Genomic DNA, 23,349 nt, shown 5'->3' with positions numbered 1-23,349 from the left:
GACACACTTCAGACGAAGACTTGGAGACTCGTCGGGTTCCGCGGAGGGCAGGGGAGGAGGAGAGGGCAGGCAACGGCGGGTGCGCCGCGGATGCCCTCAGGTCCCCGTTCGGTCCCGCTCGGCGCTCGGCCTCCGATTGCTCAGGCCTGGCCACCAGACCGGAGGTCGACGGCGGAACGCGTCGCTCCGCGTCCCCGGCCGCGCTGGTCTCGCGCTAACTCTCGCGGCGCTCGTCCCGGGCTCGCGGCGGATCCCGCGTTCGACCCGGCTCCGCGGCGGCCTGGCCAATGGCACCTCAAAGGAGGGGCGCTCCCAAGGCGCCCGAGGGCAACCGGGCAGCTGACCGCCGGCGCCCGAGCAGGTACTGGGCAGCTCCGGGAGCGCGCGGACGGCGGCGTGGGCGGGGCCTGGTCTAGGGGGAGGGGCCTGGTCTGGAGGGGCGGGGGCGTGGTGTGGCGGGGCTGGGGGCGTGGCCCGGCCAGGAAAGGCTGGACCTAGCGTGGGCGGGGCCTTTCCCGGGACGGGTCTGCAGTGTGGGTGTGGCCTGGCCTCGAGGGGCGTGGTATATGCTTGGGCGAATCGGGCTCTAGAGGGGTGTGGTCTGTCTGGAGGGCGTGGCCTGAAGAATCCCGCGAGGCCCGCTCCAGGAGGGTAGGGGCTGGGTTGGGGGCGGCCCAGTAGGGGGCAGACCGTCGGGAATCTTTTCTGACTTCTCACCCATGTGTACCAGGGGGGCCCGATGAATGAAAAAGTGATCTCATCACGTAGCCTTCGAGGGGATTCTGCCTGAAGCTTTAAGAGCCAGGGGTGTATTTTAATCATTCCAGGATATATTACCTTGTCGTCGTGCTTGCCCCATGGGCCATGGACCTTGCTCCAAATCCCCTTCTGTTTTGGCAAGATTCTAGGGGTGCAGCTTGAGCGAGCTTACCCTGAACAGGGGTGCTTATTTTGAGGAGACCTCCAGGGGAGTGTTGCATCTGAATCTGGCCCAGGAGGCTATTTTTTCCCCTCTTGTCTCTGTACCTTCCACTCTGTCCCTTTCTGTCTCAGCAGCCGGGCTGTTCCAGGCGAAGGTGTCACCCACAGCTTTGCACCTTCAGTTAGGGTTCCAGCCCCTGCTGCTGAGATGGGCGGTCAGTCTCCCTGCCCCATTCGGAATTGGGGAAGAGAAATGATAGGGCCACCGGAGTGAGGTGTCCACCCTGGTCTAATTAGAGGAGGCCAGGTGGGCTGGAGGCTAGACAGCAGTTCTAGGAGTGGGGGTGGGGGTCTTTGTGTTCTGGGCAACTATGCTCCCTGTTTAAAATGATCATGTATTCACCCAACCTAGTCTGAGTGTGCTGTGCCCACCTTAGGATTTATTTAATCGGAATTTGTGTGTTATATATATAGCAATTTGCAGTGTGGAGAGACATAGAAAAATAGAAGGCAGGCTCTCTGCTTTTAATCATATACTTGAAGACATGAGGTGCATCTCCTGAAAGGATGCCTGGATCTCTTTTCTCATTTCTGCCAGTGCTTCAAGCCCTTCACATTTTTCTTAGATAACAGAGTGCACGGCTACGCAGTTACACACATGTGAAAACACACGTGCATGTACACAGACACACATATGCATGGTTATATACCACCCAAACACATATAGACACACATGTGCACACACACACAAACATGCCTACAACTTCTGCACAGGCAGTGTGAATCCCACAGTTAACCCGGGTGGTACAGAAAGTGTCTTACTGGTGAATCATTTCTGTTGTACTTGTATTCTCTTTGTGGCTGGCTGGTGGTTTTAGTGAAGTGGGCTTGACTCATGCTTAACTTACTTCACATTGTGTGTGTGTGTGCACGCACACATGCACACGCATGTGCACTGGGACCATATGCATGGGGTTGTGGCAGTCATTTTTGGATGCAGGCAACGTGATCAGTGCCACAGACTCTGCCAGGACCTCTCAGACAGGTTCTCCATGGGCCTGGCCAGGCTGGGAGGAACACCAACAGGCAGTTCATCTTGTTGCCCTTGGAAGCAAGTGAGCCCTGTCTGGTCATATGGGGTGAGGGGCACGTTCCCCACCACATCCTCCCATGCTGGCGAGTGCCTCTGGATTGATTGAGAGTAGCTCTGACAGCAGCCAGCACGGGAACAGTTTAAGGCTGTAACTAAGGGTGGGTGTGGTCTCTGGTCATTGTGGTCTCTGGTCATTGTGGTCTGCGTTTTCAGCACATGCAGGTACATTTGGGTGACCACAGCTGTTTTCTGTTCTCAGCACCAAGAGTGTCCGGGCGCCTCGGGATGTGTGGAAGAAGTGGCTGAGGGTTGCCGTCCTGGGGGCCTGCACCACATTCGTTGCGCTCCTGCTCTGGGGCAGTCTGCGGGGTGATGACAGCATCACTGAGGTCCTAGCTCATCGAAGTGAGGTCCTGCCAGGCAGGTTCATTGAGGTGCCCTGCTCCGAGGACTATGACAGTCACCGAAGGTTTGAAGGTACACGATGCCGAGGTGATCCGGGAAAGAGCAGCATGTTAACATGGAATTCAGTGTGTTCAAAATGCGTCTTTTTTTGCTACAATGAATTGATGGGAATCAGGTTGAAAGTAGTGTGGGGGTGGCGTTGGGCAGGTGACCTTCCTCACCCCCCTCTGCTGCCCCCCCGTCCCCCGCCCCCGGTTGGTTAGCCCACACATAGACCCGGAAGTGTGGGTGTTTCAGGCCCTGCCTGTGCAGGGGCAGGCCCACTGGTCACTGCCCAGGCCGTGGCCAGTGTTTCACTGAGGTCCCCCACACTGTGGGTGCCATCTGATGGAAGAGGCGGTTTGCCTGGAAGGATGTAACAGAACTGGGATGACAGTAATGAGCAAGTGGAGCCCAGAAAAGGCATTTTCGGTCTTAGGGTGTTGTAGCTGCAGAAGACGTTGCAACAGGGAACGTAGATACCAGAGGCCCTTCCCCCATGTCGTGTGCCCCATCCCAGCGCCTGCCTCCTCTGCTCGAGGGCAGCAGTTTTCAAAACCTAACCAGAGTGACTGGGTTTTAAAGACAAAATTCAGTTTATTTTTCTCTTGAGAGCAATGCTTTGGACTTGAACCAAGAAAATATTGCTAAATCCTTCCACCAAGGGGCGCCATTGTGATGCACACAAGCTGGGTTTAGAGGAAGGGGGGCAAAGATGCGCCCAGGGAATGGGGGCTGCCTTTCCCCTCAGGGGTCGGGAAAGTGGATAGGTTCTGTTGTGGGCACGCTCTCTCTGTCTTGGTCAGCTTTTTCACTCTAAAGTCACAGCTTTTGAGAACGTATTTTTCCTACCCATTTAATAATTTATCAACATTAAAAACAGTTGGAATGAGGTGGAGGGGGAGTTGGTGGAGACGGGTATGGGTTTTCAGTTGGGAAGATGAGAATGTCCTGGAGATGATGATGGGGATGGTTGTACAACAACGTGATCGTAGTTAACGCCTCTGAACTGTACACTTTAAAATGGTTAAAATGGTAAATTTGGGGTTATATATATTTTACCAAAAGAAAAAAAAAAAGGTGGAGTGTGCATTAAAGCCTCTGGACTCCCCCTCCCTCGCCCCTCTCTCCTCCTGTAGCTGACAGGGGCTCCACCTGCCCTGGGCCTGTGTGTCTGGGTGGTGTGTGTGCGTGTTTGCAGCGTGTGCACTTGTGTATGTGCACTGACATCGTCAGCCACTCACAACTCACTTTCTCACCAAATTATGCTTTTCATGCTCATTCACGTTGAGCCTATTGTGTCGCTGCTGGATTGTCTTCTTGAACTTCTGTCTCGCCGTCCACAGTTACTGGGAGCCGCGAGGCAGGGTCCCCACTGAGACTCTGGGTCTGGTGGCCGCTTCGCCACCAGAGGTGTTTGAGGCGATGTCACTTGGTGCTTTTGTTGCCCCTGCATCTTCCTGGTGAAACTGTTCCTGTTATCAGTCTTTTCCCCTCTCATAATTCTTTTGTGTTAAAATGTATTTGTTGATATGATGTCGCTCCCCAAGCTGTCTTTTGGTTATCGTTGTTTTTGCCTTTACCTTCAACCTTTATAAAAAGCATTTTTGTGTATTAATAAAAACACCTATATTAATAGATTGTATTTAGCTCTGTGGAACTGAGGCACCCCTCCCCTAATGACCCCCACATAGAAGTTTATTTTTCCCACATGATGAGACCCAGAAAAAGGCACCCCAGGCCAGCCTGGCTCCCTGTAAGCGCCCCAGGCCGAGCGCCCCAGCTCTCCCACTCAGCATGTGGCTCACATGGTCCCAGGACAATCGCTCCACCTCCAGGCATGTTCCAGGCAGGAAGAGAGAAAGGAGGATGAAAGCTAAAGGTCAGCCAGCCCAGTGTGTCCTGAGAGTGTCCCAAGGCCATGGGGTGGCCATGAGAGTGTCTCATCGGCCAGGACATATCCTAGGGCCCACCCAGTGCAAGGCAGCCAGCCTGCCCTTGGTGCCAGGATACCAGGGGCTTGCTAAGCTTGTCCATCTCTGGTGCTCTGCCTCATCCTGGCCCCATCTATCTGATCCTGGCCCTTTCCACCCTGACCCTGGCCTTGTCCACCCCAACCCAGTGGCAACCCTGGCCACTTTAACCCTGGTCCTGTCCACCCTGACCCTGTGCTCCCGACCCTGGCCACTTTCACCCCGACCCTGGCCCCATCCAAGCTCCCCCCTCCTCCTCCCTCTAAGCAGCTCAGTCCTGGGTGCAGAGGCAGGAGGAAGCAGGGTGGAGTGTGTGGTGAGCACCTTGGGGCAGCTTTGCCAGGCCCTGCAGAAGGACAGTGACTACAGTTGCAAGCACAGCTTTGGTCATCCAGGAGGCACTAGCCAACGGGTCTGGATCTGTGGTCAGTGATGGTTCTAGAATACCGTGGATGCCGCCTCTGGGCTGTTTTCTCAAGGGTGGGCAGAGTGTCAGCTGCTTTAGGAGTGACCCACCTGGTGTGGCGCTGCCAGGACCCACCCCCTTCCAGTGAGATGTGTGCGCTGCAGGGGGTCTGCTTGTGCTGGAAAGTCACCGTTGCTTCTCTGAAATTCACATCTGACCGAGTGGCCTATATTTTATTTGTCAAACCTGCCCCCCTAATCCCAGGGAAGGCAAGGCCCCATCCCACAAAGTTCCGTTGTCCCTGGGGAGGGCCGCCCACAGGTGAGTCCTTGACAGCAGCGGGCAGCTCTTTAGTCGGGGTTCAGCGGGGTTGGCGTCTCATCCCAGCTCAACTCTCTCCAGGCTGCTCCCCGAGGAAGTGTGGCCGGGGCGTCAGCGATGCCATCATCACCAGGGACGAAGCCCGGAGGATTCGCAGGTACACGTGTCTCTGAGTTTCTGTCCTGAACGAGCAGGAGTGTGGGGCTGTGGGTGAAGCACAGGGAATTACTACTAAAAGGATGATTTAAAGAAATTCATTAGAATTCCCTAACAATTCCCCTTTGCACTTCCAAGGCAAAGAGGGGCTTTTCTGATTTCCAGGAGGAGAGGCTGTTGTCATCAGTGATGTGGTTGCTGACGGAACCTTCCAGAGGCCTGGGCCCTCTCCAGAGGCAGCAGTTCTGGCCCAGTGGGGAGGTTGGGGGGAATGCTGTCCCGTCAGCCATTGAGGGGCCCAGCAGGTGCCTGTGTAAAGACAGTGTGTTCACCCAGCAGCCCCAGGCGGTCACTAGACTATGTTCGTCTCCTCTCCAAAACTGGTTGGGATAGCCCTTCTGCCTCCTAGCCGTGACTCATGACAGGGCAGGAAGTCTTACTCAGAAGTAGTTGGCACTGGATTCTTCCTTATTGTCTTTTAAAAACAAGATCTTGAAGCTCTGATTTTCCAACAAGGAGTTCAGACCCAAGCATGTGCCCAGTGGAGCAGCATCTGGTCCGCATGCCGAGCTGTGTCTTGAGGGGAGATGTTCCTCCTGTCTCTAGATAACATTGTAGAGGCTGGTTGGGTGGGGAGGGTCCCTGGAGTGAGGGATGGATCCAGCCCCCAGTCAGTTTCCCAGGTGTCCATGAAGCATCTGTCAAAGGCACCAGAAGCCCCTGCATCTTTGGTGACGTGGGTGGTCCTGTGAGCTCCAGCACAGGCCACCATGTGGCCTCTGCCTCCTGAGCTGGGCCTGTGATAACAGGAGAGGGACCTTCCAGTCCAGAGGAACCCATTCAACTCAGCACCAGGTCTCTGAGCTAAAGATGGAAACTAAGCCCACTTGTCCCCAAGCTGTGTCATACGTGGTTAAGGAGATGGTGACAAAATATTAACATTTACTCACTAAGCTTGAAAGTCAAGTCCTTTGGTCCAAACGTGATTTTGTCATAAACATTAAGCAGTCTGTTAACGTTGTGTTAGTTGTGCTGATTGATATGTGTCTAGATGTATCACAGATGATGCTGTTAACTGAATTCTGATTTAAGACGGTCTTCCCCACAGCATAGCTGAGAAGGGGCTGTCCCTGGGAGGATCGGACGGAGGGGTGAGTTGTGTGCCGTTCCTGCTTCGGTTTCCTTTTTACCCCTTTAACTTTGCTCTCCCTCCGAGGGGAAGGCGAGGGCACCGGGTGTGCAGGTCCTGCTCCTGGGAATGAAGTGCCCCCTCCCTTCACAGGAGGGCTGCCTCGGATCACATCTTTGTGTCAGGCACCCTGGCTGGGGGCAGTTGGGGGGAGGTCGTAGGCAGTGAGTGAACAGAGCGGGTGACGAGCAGGGGCCCACTGAGGAGGGTGACGGCCCTGGGAATGGGAGAGCCAGCACACGCAGGAGGAGCTGGTGGGAAACGGTGAGGACCATGCAAGGTGGAAGAGGCTCCCACAGGTGCTGCGTGGGGACTGTCATCCACCAGGTGAGACTGCAAGGCGTCTAACAGTGGCCCCTGTAAGATGCATCCACCCAGAACTGTAAATGGGACCTTACCTGGGAAAAGGGTCTTTGCAGATGTCATTAAGTTACGGGTCTCAAGATGAGATCTTCCTGGATTATCAGGATGGACCCTAAATCCAATGACAAGAGTCCTTGTAAGAGTAAGGCAGAGGGAGATTTGAGATTGAAGAGGAGGCCGTGTGAAGATGGAGGCAGAGGTGGGGTGATGTGGCACAAACCAAGGGACCCCTGGGACCACCAGAAGTCCAAAGATTCAAGGAAGGATCCTCCCCTGGCGCCTCTGGAAGGAGCGGGGCCCTGTCGACACCTTGATCTCGGCCTTCTGGCCTCCGGAGCTTGAGAGGATGAATTCCTGCTGTCTTAAGCCTACTGTTTATGGCGACCATGGGGAGCTCAGACAGGCCAATGCAGCTCTGCATCTCGTCCGCTTCCTGGGCAGGCTTAGGAGTCCACCCCTGCGAGCACCTTACGTTGGCCGGAGTTCTCGTGTGGTCCCAAATGGGGCTCTCCCCGCCTGGCGTGTGGGCCCGTAGGAAGGCCCACTCTGCTCTGCATGGTTTGGTGATTATCTTCATGAGTCTTTTATTCTGCAGACTCTTTCCTCTTGAGATCTGAAAATTAAGCTTCTCCTTTTATTTTGGTTCAGTTCAGGGGAATATTTATTAAAAACCTATTCGTGCGTGGACTCATCTTTTGCCCGGTGCTCAGCATTTACTCGGGAAGTTGTCTTGCAATGAATCATCCAGGTTTGATACCTTTAAGTGCAGTTAACGTTTTTAAAGCCCAAATTGTGTTCAGACGAACCCCTGGGCTGATCGCTGCATCCATGAGAAAAGACACCCAGACAGGGTAGAGGTAGTCCGTGCTGGTGCCCACTCCCCTCTCAAGACGTGGGAAGGCAGGGTGGGCAGGGGTGGGAAACATTGGCTGTTCATTAAAGAGTTATGACCCAGCGATTCCGCTCCTGGGCATTTACCCAGGAGAACAAGAGCATCTCCCACGATGAAATACTGTCCCAGTGTCACAGCCACTTCATTTACAACAGCCCTAAGCTGGAAACAGCCCATGTGTCCATCTCCAGGTGAATGGACCAACAAGTGACTCCTCCCCAAAGGATGGGTGCCCCTTGGCCATGAGACAGTGGGCGGCGGGTACTGCACCGACGTGAGGGAGTCACAGGGAGGCAATGCTGAGTGAAAGGAGCCAGGCCAAGAGCGAGTGCACCTTCGTGACTCCAGGGCCTCAGGTTCTAGAAAGTAACCAGCTGCTGTGGCAGAAGGCACCTGGGGAGGGGCAGGAGGGAGGGGTTGCAAAGGGTGCAAGGAAATTTGGGGTGATGGATGTGTTTCCTATCCTGGTAGTGATGGTGGTTTCGCTGGTGCATGCCAGCATCAAAACTTACCAAACTGGACACTTTAACCAGGAGCAGGTCGTTGTGTGTTGGTTATACCACAGCAAAGCCGGGGGAAGGGCTTGTTCTTAGACCCATGGAGGAACTGTATCTGTCGACTGTTTTCAGAATTTTAGACCAGAGAGTCTCCATTCTTAGGGCAGGAGAGAAATATCCGCCGTCACACACCTTTGTCTAAACGTCTTGACACCCAGCCCGTGTGCATCGTCGCCCTGACCCGGGTGTCCAAAGATGGGTCTCAGGAACACGTGTTTAACGTTGGTGGCTTTTAGAGCTCAGTCACCTGCCAGGCAGCCCTCATGCCGCCCTGCCAACGTCTTTTCCAGGCGTCTATCCTGGACCTGCACTCGGGCGCCTTGTCTGTCGGGAAGCACTTTGTGAACCTGTACAGGTGAGAACCCCGGGGTCGGGGGTGGGGGTGGGGTCTCTGCTCGTTTCTTAGCTGGAGACACCTGAGTGAGGCTTGCGTGTATGGATCAGAGCGGCTTCAAGTCTTGGGTAAACTGCGACGTTTGCCATCGGGCCGAGGCCAGATGAGGACCGGAAGGTGCAGCTCTTCCGAAGGGTGGGATCCTTGCCAGCTAGCTTCAGGGAACAGCTTAGTTAGGAATGGACAAAGGGGCGGGGTTGGAGGGAGAGGTGGGAGAGGTGAGTGGCAGGCCAGGCTCCTGAGAGCTGCCTCCTGAGAAGCTTTGATCCTCCCCAAGGGCCAGGAGAAGCAAGAGATTCCCCCAACCTTGATAAATGTCACCCCACCTGCCAGGTCCCTCCCTCCCACCCTCCTCCCTTTTATCACACAGTTATCACTGTAGAAGGAGCAGCTCCAGGATAATAAGGACCAGCTGGTTTTCAGGGACTTGCTGGTTAACTGGAGGAAAGGCTGAATTTAAAGGAAATAAGGAAACATTAATAAAACATCACATTTGTCAATACTCATTTTTTCACAGATACTTCGGGGATAAAATACAAAGTATCTTCTCAGAAGAGGACTTCCAGTTGTACCGGTGAGGGAAGGAATGCCCAGGTCAGGAAGGGGGCAGGTGGCGGCGGGGCTGGGAGTGCTGGGGTCAGTCCTGCAGAGAACTGGCCCTCAGGTCCCTGGGTGTGCACGTGATACCCTGTCCCACGTGTGCGGACCTGTGTGTGCATCTGTTCACCTTTCACCTTTGCCAGCCCTTGTCTTTCTGCAGTGTTACCGAACCCAGGTCCAGCTGCTTGCTGCTCGAAAGCCAATTCTTGAGAGACAAGTGTTGGTGGGGAAGGAAAGGTTGCTTTATTTCAGGGGCCAGCAACCGGGGGAGAGGGTGGACTCCTGTCTGAGAACCAACTCCTGATTGCTGCTCAGGGGACAGGGGCTTTTAAAGGGGAGTTTCAGGATTATATAGGCAGAGAGAGGGAGCAGAACAGCATAGTCAGTTCTGACAGTCAGCTTGAAACCAGTAATGCGGTCTGATCAGCGTCATCTTGGTCGTCTTAAGTACAGTTAATCTTTAGTTCCAGAGTTTTTTCCCATTTCTCTGAGGCCAGTTCTCGGAATTGTGTGGAGTGGAGCAGCTTATGTCGTGGCTTCAATTTGGTCATCATGTAGTCATCCTCCTCCACCTGGCGGGGGCTTCAGTAGCTGCAAAACAGCTCACAGGATATGGCTCAGAATATTATCTATAGCCCTTAAGGAGGAACTAAAGGTCCTTGACTTTGCTTAATGACTAAACTATTATTATTTGGTCTCGTTTGACTATTTTCCTTTGTTTCTGCATTTTCTCACTTCTCTGATTAAACTTATTCTTTGGCTAAAGTGTTTCCACAGACAAAAGGCAGGCTGAGAACATGGGGGTCGGGGGCAAGGACCAGAGGGTCCTGCTCCGTTTCAGTGTCACATGGTGCGGGCCCTATGGGCCCGGGGAGAATTCTTTCCTGTGTGGCTGACACCTGTGTCCTCTCGGCAGGGACCTGCGGCAGAAGGTCCAGCTGGCAATCGCCCAGGAATTTGGCATCAGCGCGTCCCTGCTGCACCTGACGAAGCCCACCTTCTTCTCCCGCATCAACAGCACGGCGGCCCGCACGGCTCATGACGAGTACTGGCACGCGCACGTGGACAAGGTGAGCGAACCTGGGGCTTGTCCACCACGGCCCAAGCTGGGTGCTGTCTGTTCACGTGGTCAGGGTTTTAGAAGTTTCCTCTCTCACTGATGTGGTCGAGGAGATAAGATTTGTTTCTCATGTGACGAGGTGACAGAAGACTGTGAAAAGCACATTACAGAACAGTGAGGGCCTGATGGGGACCATCCTTTGCTACTTGTTCCCACACGCAGAGCTGTCTCCACCTGAGCTGTGAGCTTCGTCGGATGTAACCTGACCGGGCCTTGATTACCCTGGTCTTTCTGTCTTGTGGTCTCTCCTCGGTCCTGCGTCCCACACCCTGCCCAGGAGGCCCCCTTCTTCCTACTTTTCACCTTTTCTTGGGAAAATTTCTGGACCGCTCCAGATTCTGCAGATTCCCCTTTCTTCATCTCTTGCTGTTCCCTAGACACAGTGGCGCCTAATCAGTCTGTGGTCCTGGTCAGCCACAACTGAAGCCCTCTCCCGCCTGCATTGCAGCCACTGCCCTGCCCCCGCTCAGCCAGCACACGCAGCGTGGCGCCAGGGGACAGTTGGCCACGGAAACGTCTGAGGGCTGTTGGCGGTCACCCCAGCCGCGGGTGTGCTCAGGTGACCCAGTTAATCTCTGTGTCGCTTGACCCTGGAACACAGGAAGCGAAGTGAAAAGTAAGCAGAGGGTTTGGGCAGAAGCTCGCAGATTGGGCTTCTGCCTGAAGTTCAGTCAGATACGCATGTGTTTATTTCATCTCGACTGTCTGAGCTCAGTGGAGGAGGGGAGGACGTAAATGTGGTTAGTGAGATTGAGGAACCCAGTATTTAACTAAATTAACTTAAATTGAAGTAGCTTTACGTGGCCGGTGGCTTGTCTGAGCCAGTGCAGCCCGGAGGGCTCGATGGAACTCGGGTTGGAAGTGTGGGCTTCACCCTAAGGGGGAGTACAGTGTCTGCTTGTTCTCTTCCCATGGGCTTAAGGTTGATCAGTGCGTTCCGTCTGATCCATCCACGATCAAGCCTCCTGTCCACCCTCACTTCATGGCTCTAGCAGCCATTGACCCATTGATAACCATTGCCCGGGTGCATTATTTCATTAGGGGACCAGGACCGAGACCTTCAGTATAAGATCATCGTAGATATTGCAGAGGGAAAAACAGGGTTTTATGGGGTTGAGGGCAAAGACGACGTGTGTGGAGGACAGACAGGTTCGCACAGCAAGGAGCCTCACGCGTGGGACGGAGTCCAGAGAATTTCCCTGCAATGAAGGAAGAGCAGCCCTCCATGTACCGGGAAGTGTGGATTCAGGAAAGACAACACTGAATGTAGCCTGGTTTGGTGATCCAGCTTCAAAGGAAGAAAGATAAGGAAGAAATTCTTCAGGCAGAGAAAACGAGTCAACAGTGACAAGTGGGGTAGCCTCAGACATCTCAGAGCCAGGAGACCTCGGGACAGGGTCTACAGGACCAGGGTGGCTATAACAGCCAAGGGGTCACTCACGCATGGACACAGCAAAAAGACATACTCGCACAAGAGGACCCCATGCATCTGCTCCTTCCCTTGAAGCTCTCCAGCCTCTAGCTCAGGACAGCTCAGGCCCTGCTGGCCTCTGCCATCCCATCACCTGCCATTACCTGCCTCCTTCCCAGGTCACTGTGTTCATGTGGGTTTGGGGTGGTTCCTTTGCAGAATCTGAGCTGGGTGGGTAGGAGAGGGTCAGGCTCCTGGACACCCCCCGCCCCCAGGTCTCTTTTATGTTTTATGCAGGTAGTGGACATGAGGTTCACTGCTGAAGTGATTCAGAAGCACTGCCCTGGGCTGTTCTCAGGTTTAGGTCACTTTGATGTTTGTTTGGTGCCCTGATGCTGGATAAGGGGCCCCTAAATGGGGTCTTGGTGGGGGAGGTGGAGGGAGCTCGGGTCTGTGTAGAAAGTCCAGTCCCACAGATGGCATGGTACTGAGTTCATGAGAAGGTGATAGGGACTCAGTCACCTTGGCAGGCTTGCTGCCTCTCCCTCCTGGTCAGCCCACCCTCTCTCAGGAGATGACCACTGTCATGGTGATGGTGGTCTAGCTGGTTGCAGGGGGAGCGGGGCTTTTGGACTTTTTGAGCCTTGATCAAATGTGTTATGGATATTGATCTGGGGCTTCTGTGTACTGCTCCCATGGTGCCTACAGGTGTCAGTAAAATCATTTAAGAATCTATTCCTAAACACAGGAGCCTTGGGCTGTGCAATAGGGCACTGGTAGGATGACTTTGGGCTGCTATCCTTGGACTCTTTCATTCTTCCTTATTTCTTACCCCAGTCTTGCTAATTGAATTATTCCTCAGGCTGGGACCTGTTATCATGTGATTAAAATTCCTTGTACATGCAAGTCACTATCTTTGCGTGGAAAAAAAAAATAGCCTATCTCACTGATTCCCTCTAATAAGTAGGTGCTAATTTGTGTGAGTTCTTATGTCCTTGGAAACAACACCTATTTCACATATTACAGACAGCAAACTCCTCTATCTCACATTGAAATCCTTACCTATAATAAGTCCTGAAGATCCACAGGTGGGACAACTATCTGGCCACCTCCCATCCTGGACTTCAAGGGGTCCTTGGGAAACAAATGATAGTGCCTCCTGTTTACATTATATCCAGGCCCAGAGGGTCCACGCTCCTATGAGCCCAGAGCACAGATTTCACCCCCCATCCCCTGCTTTCCACCGCCCATGCCGTCTTCCAAAAGAATGTCCACGCAAAGAGGACCAGACAGGAAAGGACAGACAGTGTAGCGTGGGCACTGGGTGGTGGTGGGGGGGAGTTAGTGTTTACTGGGAACAGAGTTTCAGTTTGGGAGGTTGAAGAGTTCTGGCGATGGTCGGCGGGGGTGGGTGCACAGCAGTGAATGTGCTTAGTGCCCCTGAGCTGTGCACTCAACGATGGGTAAAGTGGTAAATTGTATGGGTTGTGTATTCTACCACAATTTAAAAGAAAGCTTGGGGCGCCCACATCTGGAGAAGGAGCGGAAGCACCACCTTTGCTCCCTGTGCTGACGCGGGAGGGTCCTGTTGGTGGGCGGGTGGGTGGCGTGGCGGCCCTGGGGGTCACGCGTGTGGGCTTCTTGGCGTGGGCTGCGCCTCTGACTGTGCGGGAAGCCTGGGTCTGTCCCTCCCTGAGGAGCGTGTCCTCCCACAAGCAGACGGTGACACGCCCTCACACTCTGCCCGCAGGTGACCTACGGCTCCTTCGACTACACATCGCTGCTGTACCTCTCCGACTACCTGGATGACTTCGGTGGCGGGCGGTTTGTGTTCATGGAGGAGGGGGCCAACAAGACGGTGGAGCCGAGAGCAGGTAGGACTCACGGGCGGGCCTTTCCCGGGATGCTGTGTTTAGGGTGTGTCCAGTGTGTCTGTGGAGCACATTCGTCAGAGGAGGAGGTGGGCGTGGCCATGGTCACTGAGTCACTGCAGAGTGAGTTTCCAGAGCCAGCCCCCACTCCATCCCCTGTAGTGACTCAGAAGCTTAAGACGGATGAGGCAGTGATCCTCACCTAATGTCGGTAAACCACACCCGACCTGATGGTCCCAGAGCTCCCGCTGCCCCCAGCCCAGCTCGGACACTCAGTGCTGCTCAGTGAGCATGCGTGGAGCGAGGAATTATCCCCTCTCCTCCCCAGGTTTTGGGGTGGGGAGGGGCGGGGATCCCCCAGGGGCTTCCTGAGGGGCAGCCCAGGCCCCGGCCCAGCCCCAGATGAGACTCAGAGACAGAGCCAGGCCATTTGGCTGTGGCCTGGGCACCTCAACTGTGCAGCACCATTCACCCGCTGCCGTGGCTCACCCGACCCCACTGCGTCACCCTGCTTACTGGGTATGTGGCTGTGTCCGCTTCCACCTGGCAGCAGGCAGCTCAAACCAATGAGGCTGTCCACCTGTGTTGGTTTAGAACGTTCCCGTTAGCCATGAGGCAGTCCTGCAAGCCACTGAGTCCAAATGCTCCTTGCAGTAGCGCTGAATCCACGCAGAAGTGGCTTGGACATCAGAAGGTGTAGAAAGGAAGTTAAACAGCTCAGGACTGGCTCTCTTCCCTCAGGGGGTGAGTGCTGGAGCGGGGCAGACCCAGGCGCAGGTCAGCGGGCAGGAGGGGCTCAGAACACTCTGCAGCTCCAAGGCTTTAATGGACCAAGAGCCAGAGAAGCTGCCGGTGCTAAGGCTGGGGGGGGTCACAGGTCACGTGCTTCTGGGAGGTGTCCAGGAATGCTTGTGGACTAAGAGAAGAAATACAGGTGGGTTCCAAAAACTGAGATGACTGTATTTTTGGTTACTAAGTTGCCGAGCTAAATCCCTCTTTAAAGAAGTGGGTGATAATCTAATAGCTGTTTACTGAAGAAAATAAAAAGCCAGAAAGCACCGTTCATGAATGCCGAAAGTTTCACGTTTCTGGGGTTGGGTGGGCCGTCGCCTCCGTGTGAGTGTTATGCCTTGTAGGGTGAGTTACCAGCGCCGGCCTGCTGGTCACTGCGCGGGTGGGGATTTCATGCCAACAGTTTCCTCCTGGTTCTGATGACGGGCGGCCTGCCCTCAGGTTTTTCCTGGTGTTTGTGTCGTGCCCGTCATTGTCTTGATCACTCTGGACTTGGGAGCTGTCAGAATAGGTGTGGGGCTTAACTACTGGTGCAATAAAAAGGAAAGAAGGTCTTAGGCAAGATTGTGAGCCCTTGTGGGCCTTTCCTCAACAAGCTATCACGTTGACGTTGGGCTGGGTCAGCAGATTCCTGTTCCGGGTCAACAGGACAAGAGTCACTAACTCTGTCCCATCCGCACAGACGTCACCGGGAGCCTGGCGTTTGGCGGGGAGTGTGATGCAGCTGCTCTGACAGGCTGTGCCAAAGGGGTTATCATTTTCCCTAGAAGAGTTCATTCTCTCTTATGGAAATTAACAGGAAAATATGCTGAATGTTTTCAGTTTTCCCACTTACTTTCCAGAGCCCTCCGTCCCCTCCTGTGCATCCAGGTTTCCAACAGGTACATTCCCCTTCCACCTCAGCATTTCTTGGAGTGCAGGTCTGCTGGTGATGGTTTTTCTGAAAATGTCCTTATTTCACCTTTTTTTCTAAAAGATATTTTCACTGGATGTGAAATTCTGGATTGGTGGGTTTTTTTCCTTTTTCTTTGAAAGCATCGTCCCTTTCCTCTGGCTCCCCTGTTGCTGTCACCACTGTCACTGCCCCATAGTAGCTGCCTCTTTGCTCTGCCACCTCCAGGATGTTCTCTAATCTCTGGTTTCATCAGTTTGACTATGATGTGCCTCAGTGTGGAGTTGTTTGTATTTATCCCACTTGGAGTATTTATCCTGCTAAGCTTATTGGATTAAAAGTCAAAGTTTTCGTCACATTAGGGAAAGTGTTGGTCATTATTTCTTCAAATCGCCTTTTCCTGCCCCAGTATGAACCCCTCCTCTCTCCGAGGCTCCAACATGAATGGTGGACGGTTTCCTGTTGTCCCACAGGCCACGAGGAGCTTCACTTTTCCTCAGTCCTTTTCTTCTCTGTTCTTTGGTGCCTCTGTTTGCAAAGTGCGCAGAAATGCTGGGGTGTGGGGGGGGCGCCCAGAGACCCCCACTCTTGCTGTAAGTCGGTGACATTTGATAACTGTGTCTGCAGTGGGGTGGTGGCAGGGGCGTGTACAGATGGCGTGGATGGGCAGACGGGCCTGGCTACGTGTCTGAGGTCTCAGGTGTGACTAAAAGTGGAAAGACTGAGGACAAAACGTCCTTTAGCAACGTGAGCCTCAGAAAGTGGCGTGACTCCAGATTGCTCTGGGAAAGAGTGTTTCTTTCAGGTCAGGGGCGGCCTGGCTGGTCCAGAGGAGGGTCTGAGTTCCTGGTGTCCCCAAGCCCCCATGCAGAGGTTTCCTTGTGTCACACGATTTCTTTTGCTCCCTTGTTTCCGGGCAGAGCACGGTTCTCTGTTTACTACCAGAAAGCAGCAGACTCTGGGGTAGACTTTTCTCCTCTCTCGAAGATTTAGCAGTTGAGTTCCTGGCAGTGACCTTTTGAAGAGAAATGAAGTTGTCATGGGACACTTGGGGCAGGGCCGTGTGGTGGTGACGCGGCAACTGCAGGATCCCGGGGCTCCTCTCACACGATTCTGTAACGGTCAACTCGTTTGTCCTAAAAAATCTATGGTGGGTGTATGAGGCCAGTTAAATATGGAAGCCCATAAACACGGGGTTCTCTGAGCACAGGTGGGTGGAGGACCCCCGCTCCAGGACGCTCGGAAGCAGCCTCCCGAGTCCTGTCTTTAGCTGCCCTGGAGGGAGCTACAGGCGCTGGGTGTCTGTCTCGACGCGTCTTTCCTGATCCGTTGCCAAAACATTGTCATCACCTTGCAGGGTTTGGTTTTGTTTCATGTGTGATTAGAAATAAGATCATAAAAAAAAAAAAAAAGAAAAGAAAGAAGATCATAAAGTGGGCCCGAGGAGGTCAGATGGCTTGTAGAGGCCCCTGGGGGTGGCAGCAGGGCCTCACCCCAAGTCCAGGTTGCCCCACAAAGAGCCCACGGAGGCTGGGCTGGGTGCTTGGGGTGCCCTTCGTCCTGTGCGAGGGCTCTCCTGCTGGTTTGTCTCCAACCCCCGCCTTCCTGCATCAGCTGTTTCTCCAGCCTGCCCGGTTGGTCGTGTTGCTGTGTAGGCCTAAACACAGGTCCTCTGAGGCCCGGCCACGCATGTGGCCTTGAAGTCATGCTCTGCTTTCCTCTCTCCCAGGTCGGGTGTCCTTCTTCACCTCGGGGTCCGAGAACCTGCACCGGGTGGAGAAGGTTCACTGGGGCACCCGCTACGCCATCACCATCGCCTTCACCTGCGACCCCAACCATGGCATCGCGGACCCAACGTTCACGTAGCCCCGGGAGGCCTGTCCAGCAGCCCTGCAGGGAAGCAGCCACGCTGGACACACACCCCTTCCCTCTCGCTCAGCCCATTTCCACTGAACAAGGTGCCTTACGAATCATCCTGAATTTTGATTTGCTAACATTTGATCATTTTTCAACTGTGAGTAAATGGAGGGAACCAGTTTCCCCTCACAAGCATCAGCGTTGGCTTTGCTATGCTGATGTGGGGCCCGGGAGCTGGCAGGGCCAACATGCCCTCCTTTTCTCAGGAAGGGATCCCGTGCCCGGGGTGGAATCCCTGTTTATCAGCAGACAGAGGGTCATTACCCAGCCACTGGAGACCGACTTAAGTGTGGATGAAGCTGATTGGGGCCAGCAGCCTCCACTCGGGGAACCAGAATCAGCATTATGGCACCTTGGAGAAGGTTCTGGGGGCAGGCGGCTCTGGGAGCAGCAGCTGGAGGGCTGATACTGCTGGATTCTGGGTGGATGCGAACATCTGATGTTCTGGCGACTCTGGGCAGAGCCCCCAACACTGCTGGCCACTGAGAGTCACCCTGGCACCATGTTCATGCCAGGCTGGGCTCTGCCCCATCACCGGACAGGGTCCCTGACACAAGGTCCGAGGGTGTTCCCAGCGTGGCCATCCGCAGCTCGCCTGGGGCCTTCTGCCAAGCTGAGGGTCCGTCTGCTCAGGTTCAGGTCTTAGCAGCCCTCTTCTCATCCTGGAGCTGTCCGTGCCTTTTACATAAAAGTAACAGTCAGGGGAGCCAGGAATCGTAAATAAACTGGTCATGGGGGGAGCCTGGGTAGCACAGCCCCAGGATAAGGGCAGCATGTCCATCAGTTGGCTTCTGCCAGGGTTGGGCAAGGTCCCAGGGCCGCCCCACAAAGCAACTTGCCTGGGGTTTGGGCATCTTCTGGGAGAACAGCCGATTACCCGCTGTGAGTGCAAAGGGATCCCCAGAAATGGCTCTGGGAGCAGGACTCTCCCGGCCACCCTGACCCAGGAGGAGCCTCAACACTTTCCCCTTCGCCCACCCAGCATGGACCTGTGGACGCGGCCACCGCAGCCCCACGTGTTCCCTACACTCTGCAGTCACAGGGCTGCTTGGGCTCACACAGAAAGGGGCAGCCTTCCTGGACCCTGGGATGAGCCATTTGCGTGGCACCTGAGGAGGCTCCATGAGGGTCTGGAAGCCAGGACCCCTGGGTCCGCCCCTTGGTTTGCCGGGTGTCCCTTCTGCACCGTGGTGATGATATGCGTGTCTCAGGGCTGTAGGGGCCGAGCTTCCACGTGCAGACAGTGGCTTGGGATCTGCTCCCTTCTGGGTCATGGTTGCAGTTTCCAGAAAGGCAGGGCCACCACCCACATGATGGCCTGGATCGTGGTTCCTGTTTTTAAAGGACTTTGGGCAGATCTGGGAAGGATGAAGCCCACGCTCTGGGTGGCGGGCAGGGCTGACCTTAGGGTTGGTGATGCTTTGGGGACACTGTCTCTAGGCTGGACCAGCCGGCCTCAGTCCTGTGCAGGAAAAGCTACCCCCTCCTGTCCAGGTTGTCCTCTGGCTTCTCTTGTCTTGGCTTTTCAAAGGTTTGTTGCTCTGGTCTCAGGTTGAGATGCGAATTCCGACAGGAAAGCCCCGTGCAGGCCTCACTTTGTTCTGTAACCTTCATGTTATCTGAATGACACCTTACCCTCGGTGTGAGGATGGGCAGACGTTCTCGGGTATTCCACAGCCCACGTGGCCACTCACTACATCTAAGGAGGGGGGTTCTGATGGTTTAGTTGTTGTTGAAGTGCTTTGGAAATAAGTAAGTTATTGGTTTTAATTGACATTCTTTGCTCCTTATCCTGTTCATAATCATCACAGAGGTACTTGGACAAAGAAATAAAGAGATTTGGGCAAAAGCAAGAATGTCCTTCTTTTCAGAAATTCCCTGGCGGTCCAGTGGTTAGGATTCTGCACTTTCCCTGCTGAGGGCATGGGTTCAATCCCTGGTCGGGGAACTAAGATCCCATAAGTCACTCTGCGCGGCAAAAAAAAAAAAAAAAAAAAATGTCCTTCTTTTAAAATGAGAAGATGCGTAGCCCATGCCGGTGACCTCCAGAAGCGCTCACCTGGGGCCGCGTGGGCATCTCCGTCCTACGCGATGGTCCTGACTGAGAGCAGATGTGGTGTGTTCCAGGGAGAAGAGGACGTTCCTGGCACGTCCTCTGCTGAGTGATTTATTTCCTAATAAAAGTATTTAGTCTAAATCAAAGAACATGAGCATTGGTCTCACTGCTGGAAAGAAGGGGTTGCCGCTCCGTCTCTCCTGGCGAGCTGGCCGCCAGGGCCAGGCCTGAGCACGGCTGAGCCTCCGTGAGAGCGGAAGCTGAAACATCAGGTCAGGAGCTGACCCAGTGGGACGGGGTCCGAGCCAGCTGCGAGTTACCTCACCTGCCCCGCGCAGGAGAAAATGGCAGAAGACCACAACGTGCCAGGGAAGGCGTACAGGGAGGGCATGCAGGGCAGGTGTGCCCCACCATTTGTGTGGGAGTTGGGCTCGGCCAGTGCAGGGAGGGTGGGGTCCCTTGTGTCCACCTTGAGACTGGGCACCTCCGCTGTGCAGGGCCTCTGCTTTCTCACCGGGTGGGCAGGTGCGGCTGACCTCTCGCCTTGCCTTTGGGTTCCGGGAGGCTCGGAAGGTGCTCGGCAGCGACAGACAGCGGGACCGGGCGTGAGTGTGGGCAGGCGGGAAGGATGTGGCTGTGGCATCCCCGTGATTAGGGCGGGGCCTGTGGGCAGGGGCCGCAGAGCAGGGCGCCGTGGCTTCGGGTGGTTGTCGCAGGGGCCACAGAGATGCCGCTGGCGGGTTGCTGTTTATAGAAATCTCCGCAGCTGCCCAGCCTGTCTCAGGGCTGGCCCCAGAGCAAAACACCAGCCTGTTTGTTCCCCTTTGAGTTACAACTGGAACCACCTCGAATGGTCTCGGGATCCATGCTGGTTCTCAGTCCTGATCTTCTAATCCTGGAGCCACTTCGCTTCCGTGTTCTCTCCTCCAACATGGTCTCCACAGGAGAACTGGGGACCGAGCTGCCCCAGTCCCCACCAGCCCTCAGCCCCCAGGCAGCACTGACTCCCGGGCATCTCTTGGGCTTGTGCTGTGGGGCCTCGGGCGCAGGTATTTCTCATGCAGTCCAGGGAAGTGGTCCCAGCCACCAGACCCCTAATTGGCAGCATCTGTGCCCCGGCCGCCGGGTACCGGCTCATTTGCCTTCTGAAGTCACAGCGTCTCAGAGCCTCCCACACCTTCTAGAGGTTTTCACAGGGAGGAAGAGTTTGGGGACACTTCTGCTTATCCCTGAGACTGGGGGCCAAGGACCCCAGACCCCAGCAATGTGAGTCCTGAATGATGCAGCGTATTCCAGAAACCAAGCCAGTCACACCAAACTCAGGGCCCTGGCAGTGCTCAGCCTGGAAGGCAGGGGCCGGGGTGTGTCGGGGGGAGGCAGGTGGGGGCAGGTGGGAGCAGCAAGAGTTTATCCTCCAGTGTGTGTACAATCTGAGAAGTGTTGACAAAGTACAAAGCACTAAGACAGATGAAATGACATAGCAGATTGCGGCCAAGCAGTGGAGAACACCAGTGACCCAGATGTCAATCGAACTTCAGGCCTGAGGCTCCCGGTGGCCCCAGGGAAGAGGGAAACATCCTAAGTCCACATCCAGCCCATCTCGGGGTCTCCTTGGATGCACTGACACATTAATACCAGTTTCTTATCTTGATCTTGAGTTTAAGGCCCCCATTCCACCCGAGGAATGGGCCCTGCAGGCTCCTGTCTACTAACTCAGCCCCTAGTAGCCCCTCTGTACCCCTGTTCACCCTCGGGGGCCTGAACCTCCCCTGCTGGCCAGCACACCGTGCTCTGCAGAGTGGCAGGGGAGGCTCTGGACCAGCACTGATGGCTGTGCTCTGTCCCCTGCAGATCTGAGGCCCCACCTTTGTTGCAGCAAAAAATAAAAATAAAAAAATAGAAATGAGTAAACGGCCTTAGGCACATACCAGCCAAACAGGCCTGAAAGAGTTAAGCAATCTCAGTTATTCTTTAGCTGTTACTACTACCACTTGTAGCTAGACTTGTCCTTCACAAAGCTAATTACTTTCTGGTTCCATAGGAATTATACTCTGCACCTGGCATCCTTCTCCCCCCACACTTCCTTGTAGGATTCTGCATCTCAAAAGGAAGCTCACAGCGACAACTTCGGGGACACCAGGCCGGGTCGCTGAGCTGCCTGACGCCAGCTTTTGGCTGAAAATTTGCAGAAGAAAAAAAAAAAAAATACAAGACCTTCATTGCTTTGAGACTTATCACCTACCCATAGACCATGAGCCCTGGAATATAAAACTCTCTCCATTCCCAGGAAAAGGGGGGCACAGTTCTCAAGGCGCTAGCCTGCTGTGTTCCCCCTTTGCCAGGCAAAGAATAAGAAAAGCTATCTTTCCCGTTCCTCCAAAACTCTGTCTCCGTATTTCTTTTCAGCATCAGTGCCCAGAGAGCCAGGATTCTTGGCATCACCTCTATGTTCCTTCCATCTCAGCACCTTTGAGGCCAAGCAGATCCCAATGGAGCTGGGGGTGCAGGTGAGCCCCCATTCCCGAGAAGGCCAGTGGGGGCTCTGGGAGGGCTGGGCCTTGCCTGCCCCAATGCAGGGCACCTCTCCCACCCTGCGGCATGTGGGTCATGGCTACCACCCCCCATCCCGGTGAACACACAAGGTGGAGGCTTGGAATCTTGCTGCAGCCACACACCTGGCCAGGTGCCCAGCTTGAGCCCCCTGCCCCCACCAGTCGTCCCTGGGTTTCCCAGGCCTGGGGGCATTCACCTGTCTCCTCCCATGCCCCTTGTTAAAGAACAGACAGCTGGGGAGGGTCTCTTAGGAAAGGCCCCATTCCTGGAAAATTCCGGTGAGAGGAGGAGGGAGGGGAGAGAAAGGGGGAGGTGGGTGGGCACCGTCCAGGTTCTCTGCACACCCAGGGTGGGTCCTGGACCAAGACGTCCTCCCCAGGAAAAAGTGGGCCACGTGCTTACACCTGCTGCCCCCTCCCAGAGTCCCCAGCCCCCGACAAGCTCTCCCTGCCCACCCCATGTAGCCGAATCTCCCCCTCCCCCTGCCCTTACCTGTAGGGGCTGCAAGGGGCTTAGCAGGGCTTGTGGGGTGAGGTGGACGTGGCAGTGAGGTGGGGGCCACGCAGTGGGTGCTCTCCTGTGCCCGTGTCTCTATGAGGCCAATGCAAGGCGGGGGTGGAGTTGCTGTTCCCTGGGGACCCCTGCCCTCCACGCCCCACTGGCCCCTTGGAGCCCTCGCTGAGACCTCACATCCAGGGTGTGTGGGTCTTGCCTCCTGGGGCATGGCATCAGGCACACACCCCTCAGAGGGGGAATCCAGACCCCTCAGCCAGGTCAGGACCTGCCCACGAGACCCCAGCTAGCACCCCAACCTCGCTGCCAGGTCAGGCAGCCGTCCTGCATCCATCACAGGTAGGCATGTGGGCTCACGTTGATCCTTCACACCTGCCCCCATCCCTATAATCACTCGTGCACCAGGACCACCTCCCGGCTACATCTCTGGTGGAGAAGGCTCCTGGCTTCCAGCTGCCTGCTGCCCAGCCTGGTGCATTGTGGGGCACACAGGGTCCATCCCAGCTCTGCCCAGCCACCATGGGCTGGGGAGAGGGGGCAGGATGAGGAGAGGGGTGGGGGGCGCTGGGAGGCTGAGGGCAGAAATGGAGGTCCCCCCCGCCCCATCAGACCCCAGTCCCAGCCCTGACTCGCCCCGGCCCTGGGGAGTAATCTTAGTGCAGGGCAGCCAACACTGAACCCGGGCAGCCTCGGTATTTCACACTGACACATAGTTTTGGGGTGAGACCAGGCTCTGGGCTTTCAATCACGCTGCGGGGTACCTCGAGCCACAAAGGGCAAAGGCAGGTGGATGCTCCCAGCTCCTGCGGGTCCCGGGTCCCATGTGGCCTGGTTCCTCAGCTGTGAAACAGGAATAAGAGAATTTTGTATAAAAGATGACCCAGTGGTGAGCTCGCCAAGGGGGCCACCTGAGGG

At 55.2% G+C, this 23,349-nt stretch overlaps 1 protein-coding gene across 1 annotated transcript; it reads left to right on the top strand.

Annotated features, from left to right (window-relative positions):
- The first annotated feature begins 224 nt into the window (after nucleotides 1-224).
- Nucleotides 225-17,370, top strand: OGFOD3 (2-oxoglutarate and iron dependent oxygenase domain containing 3). Its single transcript, XM_065897541.1, has 9 exons — nucleotides 225-361; nucleotides 2,274-2,491; nucleotides 5,240-5,315; nucleotides 6,423-6,465; nucleotides 8,606-8,670; nucleotides 9,227-9,283; nucleotides 10,226-10,379; nucleotides 13,591-13,714; nucleotides 17,125-17,370. Exons 1-9 carry the CDS (start codon nucleotides 288-290, stop codon nucleotides 17,259-17,261), a joined length of 948 nt encoding a protein of 315 aa, XP_065753613.1. The 5' UTR covers nucleotides 225-287; the 3' UTR covers nucleotides 17,262-17,370.
- Nucleotides 17,371-23,349: the final 5,979 nt, after the last annotated feature.

This window comes from Phocoena phocoena, chromosome 19 (genome assembly GCF_963924675.1).
Source record: "Phocoena phocoena chromosome 19, mPhoPho1.1, whole genome shotgun sequence".
NCBI lineage: Eukaryota > Metazoa > Chordata > Mammalia > Artiodactyla > Phocoenidae > Phocoena > Phocoena phocoena.
The sequence above is the reverse complement of the archived record's forward strand: the minus strand, read 5'-3'. Positions and strand labels throughout refer to the sequence as shown.

What these genes read in the sequence shown, in the direction of transcription:
- OGFOD3 (XM_065897541.1), top strand. Translation starts at nt 288, where the DNA reads ATGGCACCTCAAAGGAGGGGCGCTCCCAAGGCGCCCGAGGGCAACCGG. An exon ending in TGGGAGGATCGGACGGAGGG is followed by an intron (nt 6,466 to 8,605) that starts GTGAGTTGTGTG and finishes CGTCTTTTCCAG; the next exon opens with GCGTCTATCCTGGACCTGCA. An exon ending in GACGGTGGAGCCGAGAGCAG is followed by an intron (nt 13,715 to 17,124) that starts GTAGGACTCACG and finishes CCTCTCTCCCAG; the next exon opens with GTCGGGTGTCCTTCTTCACC.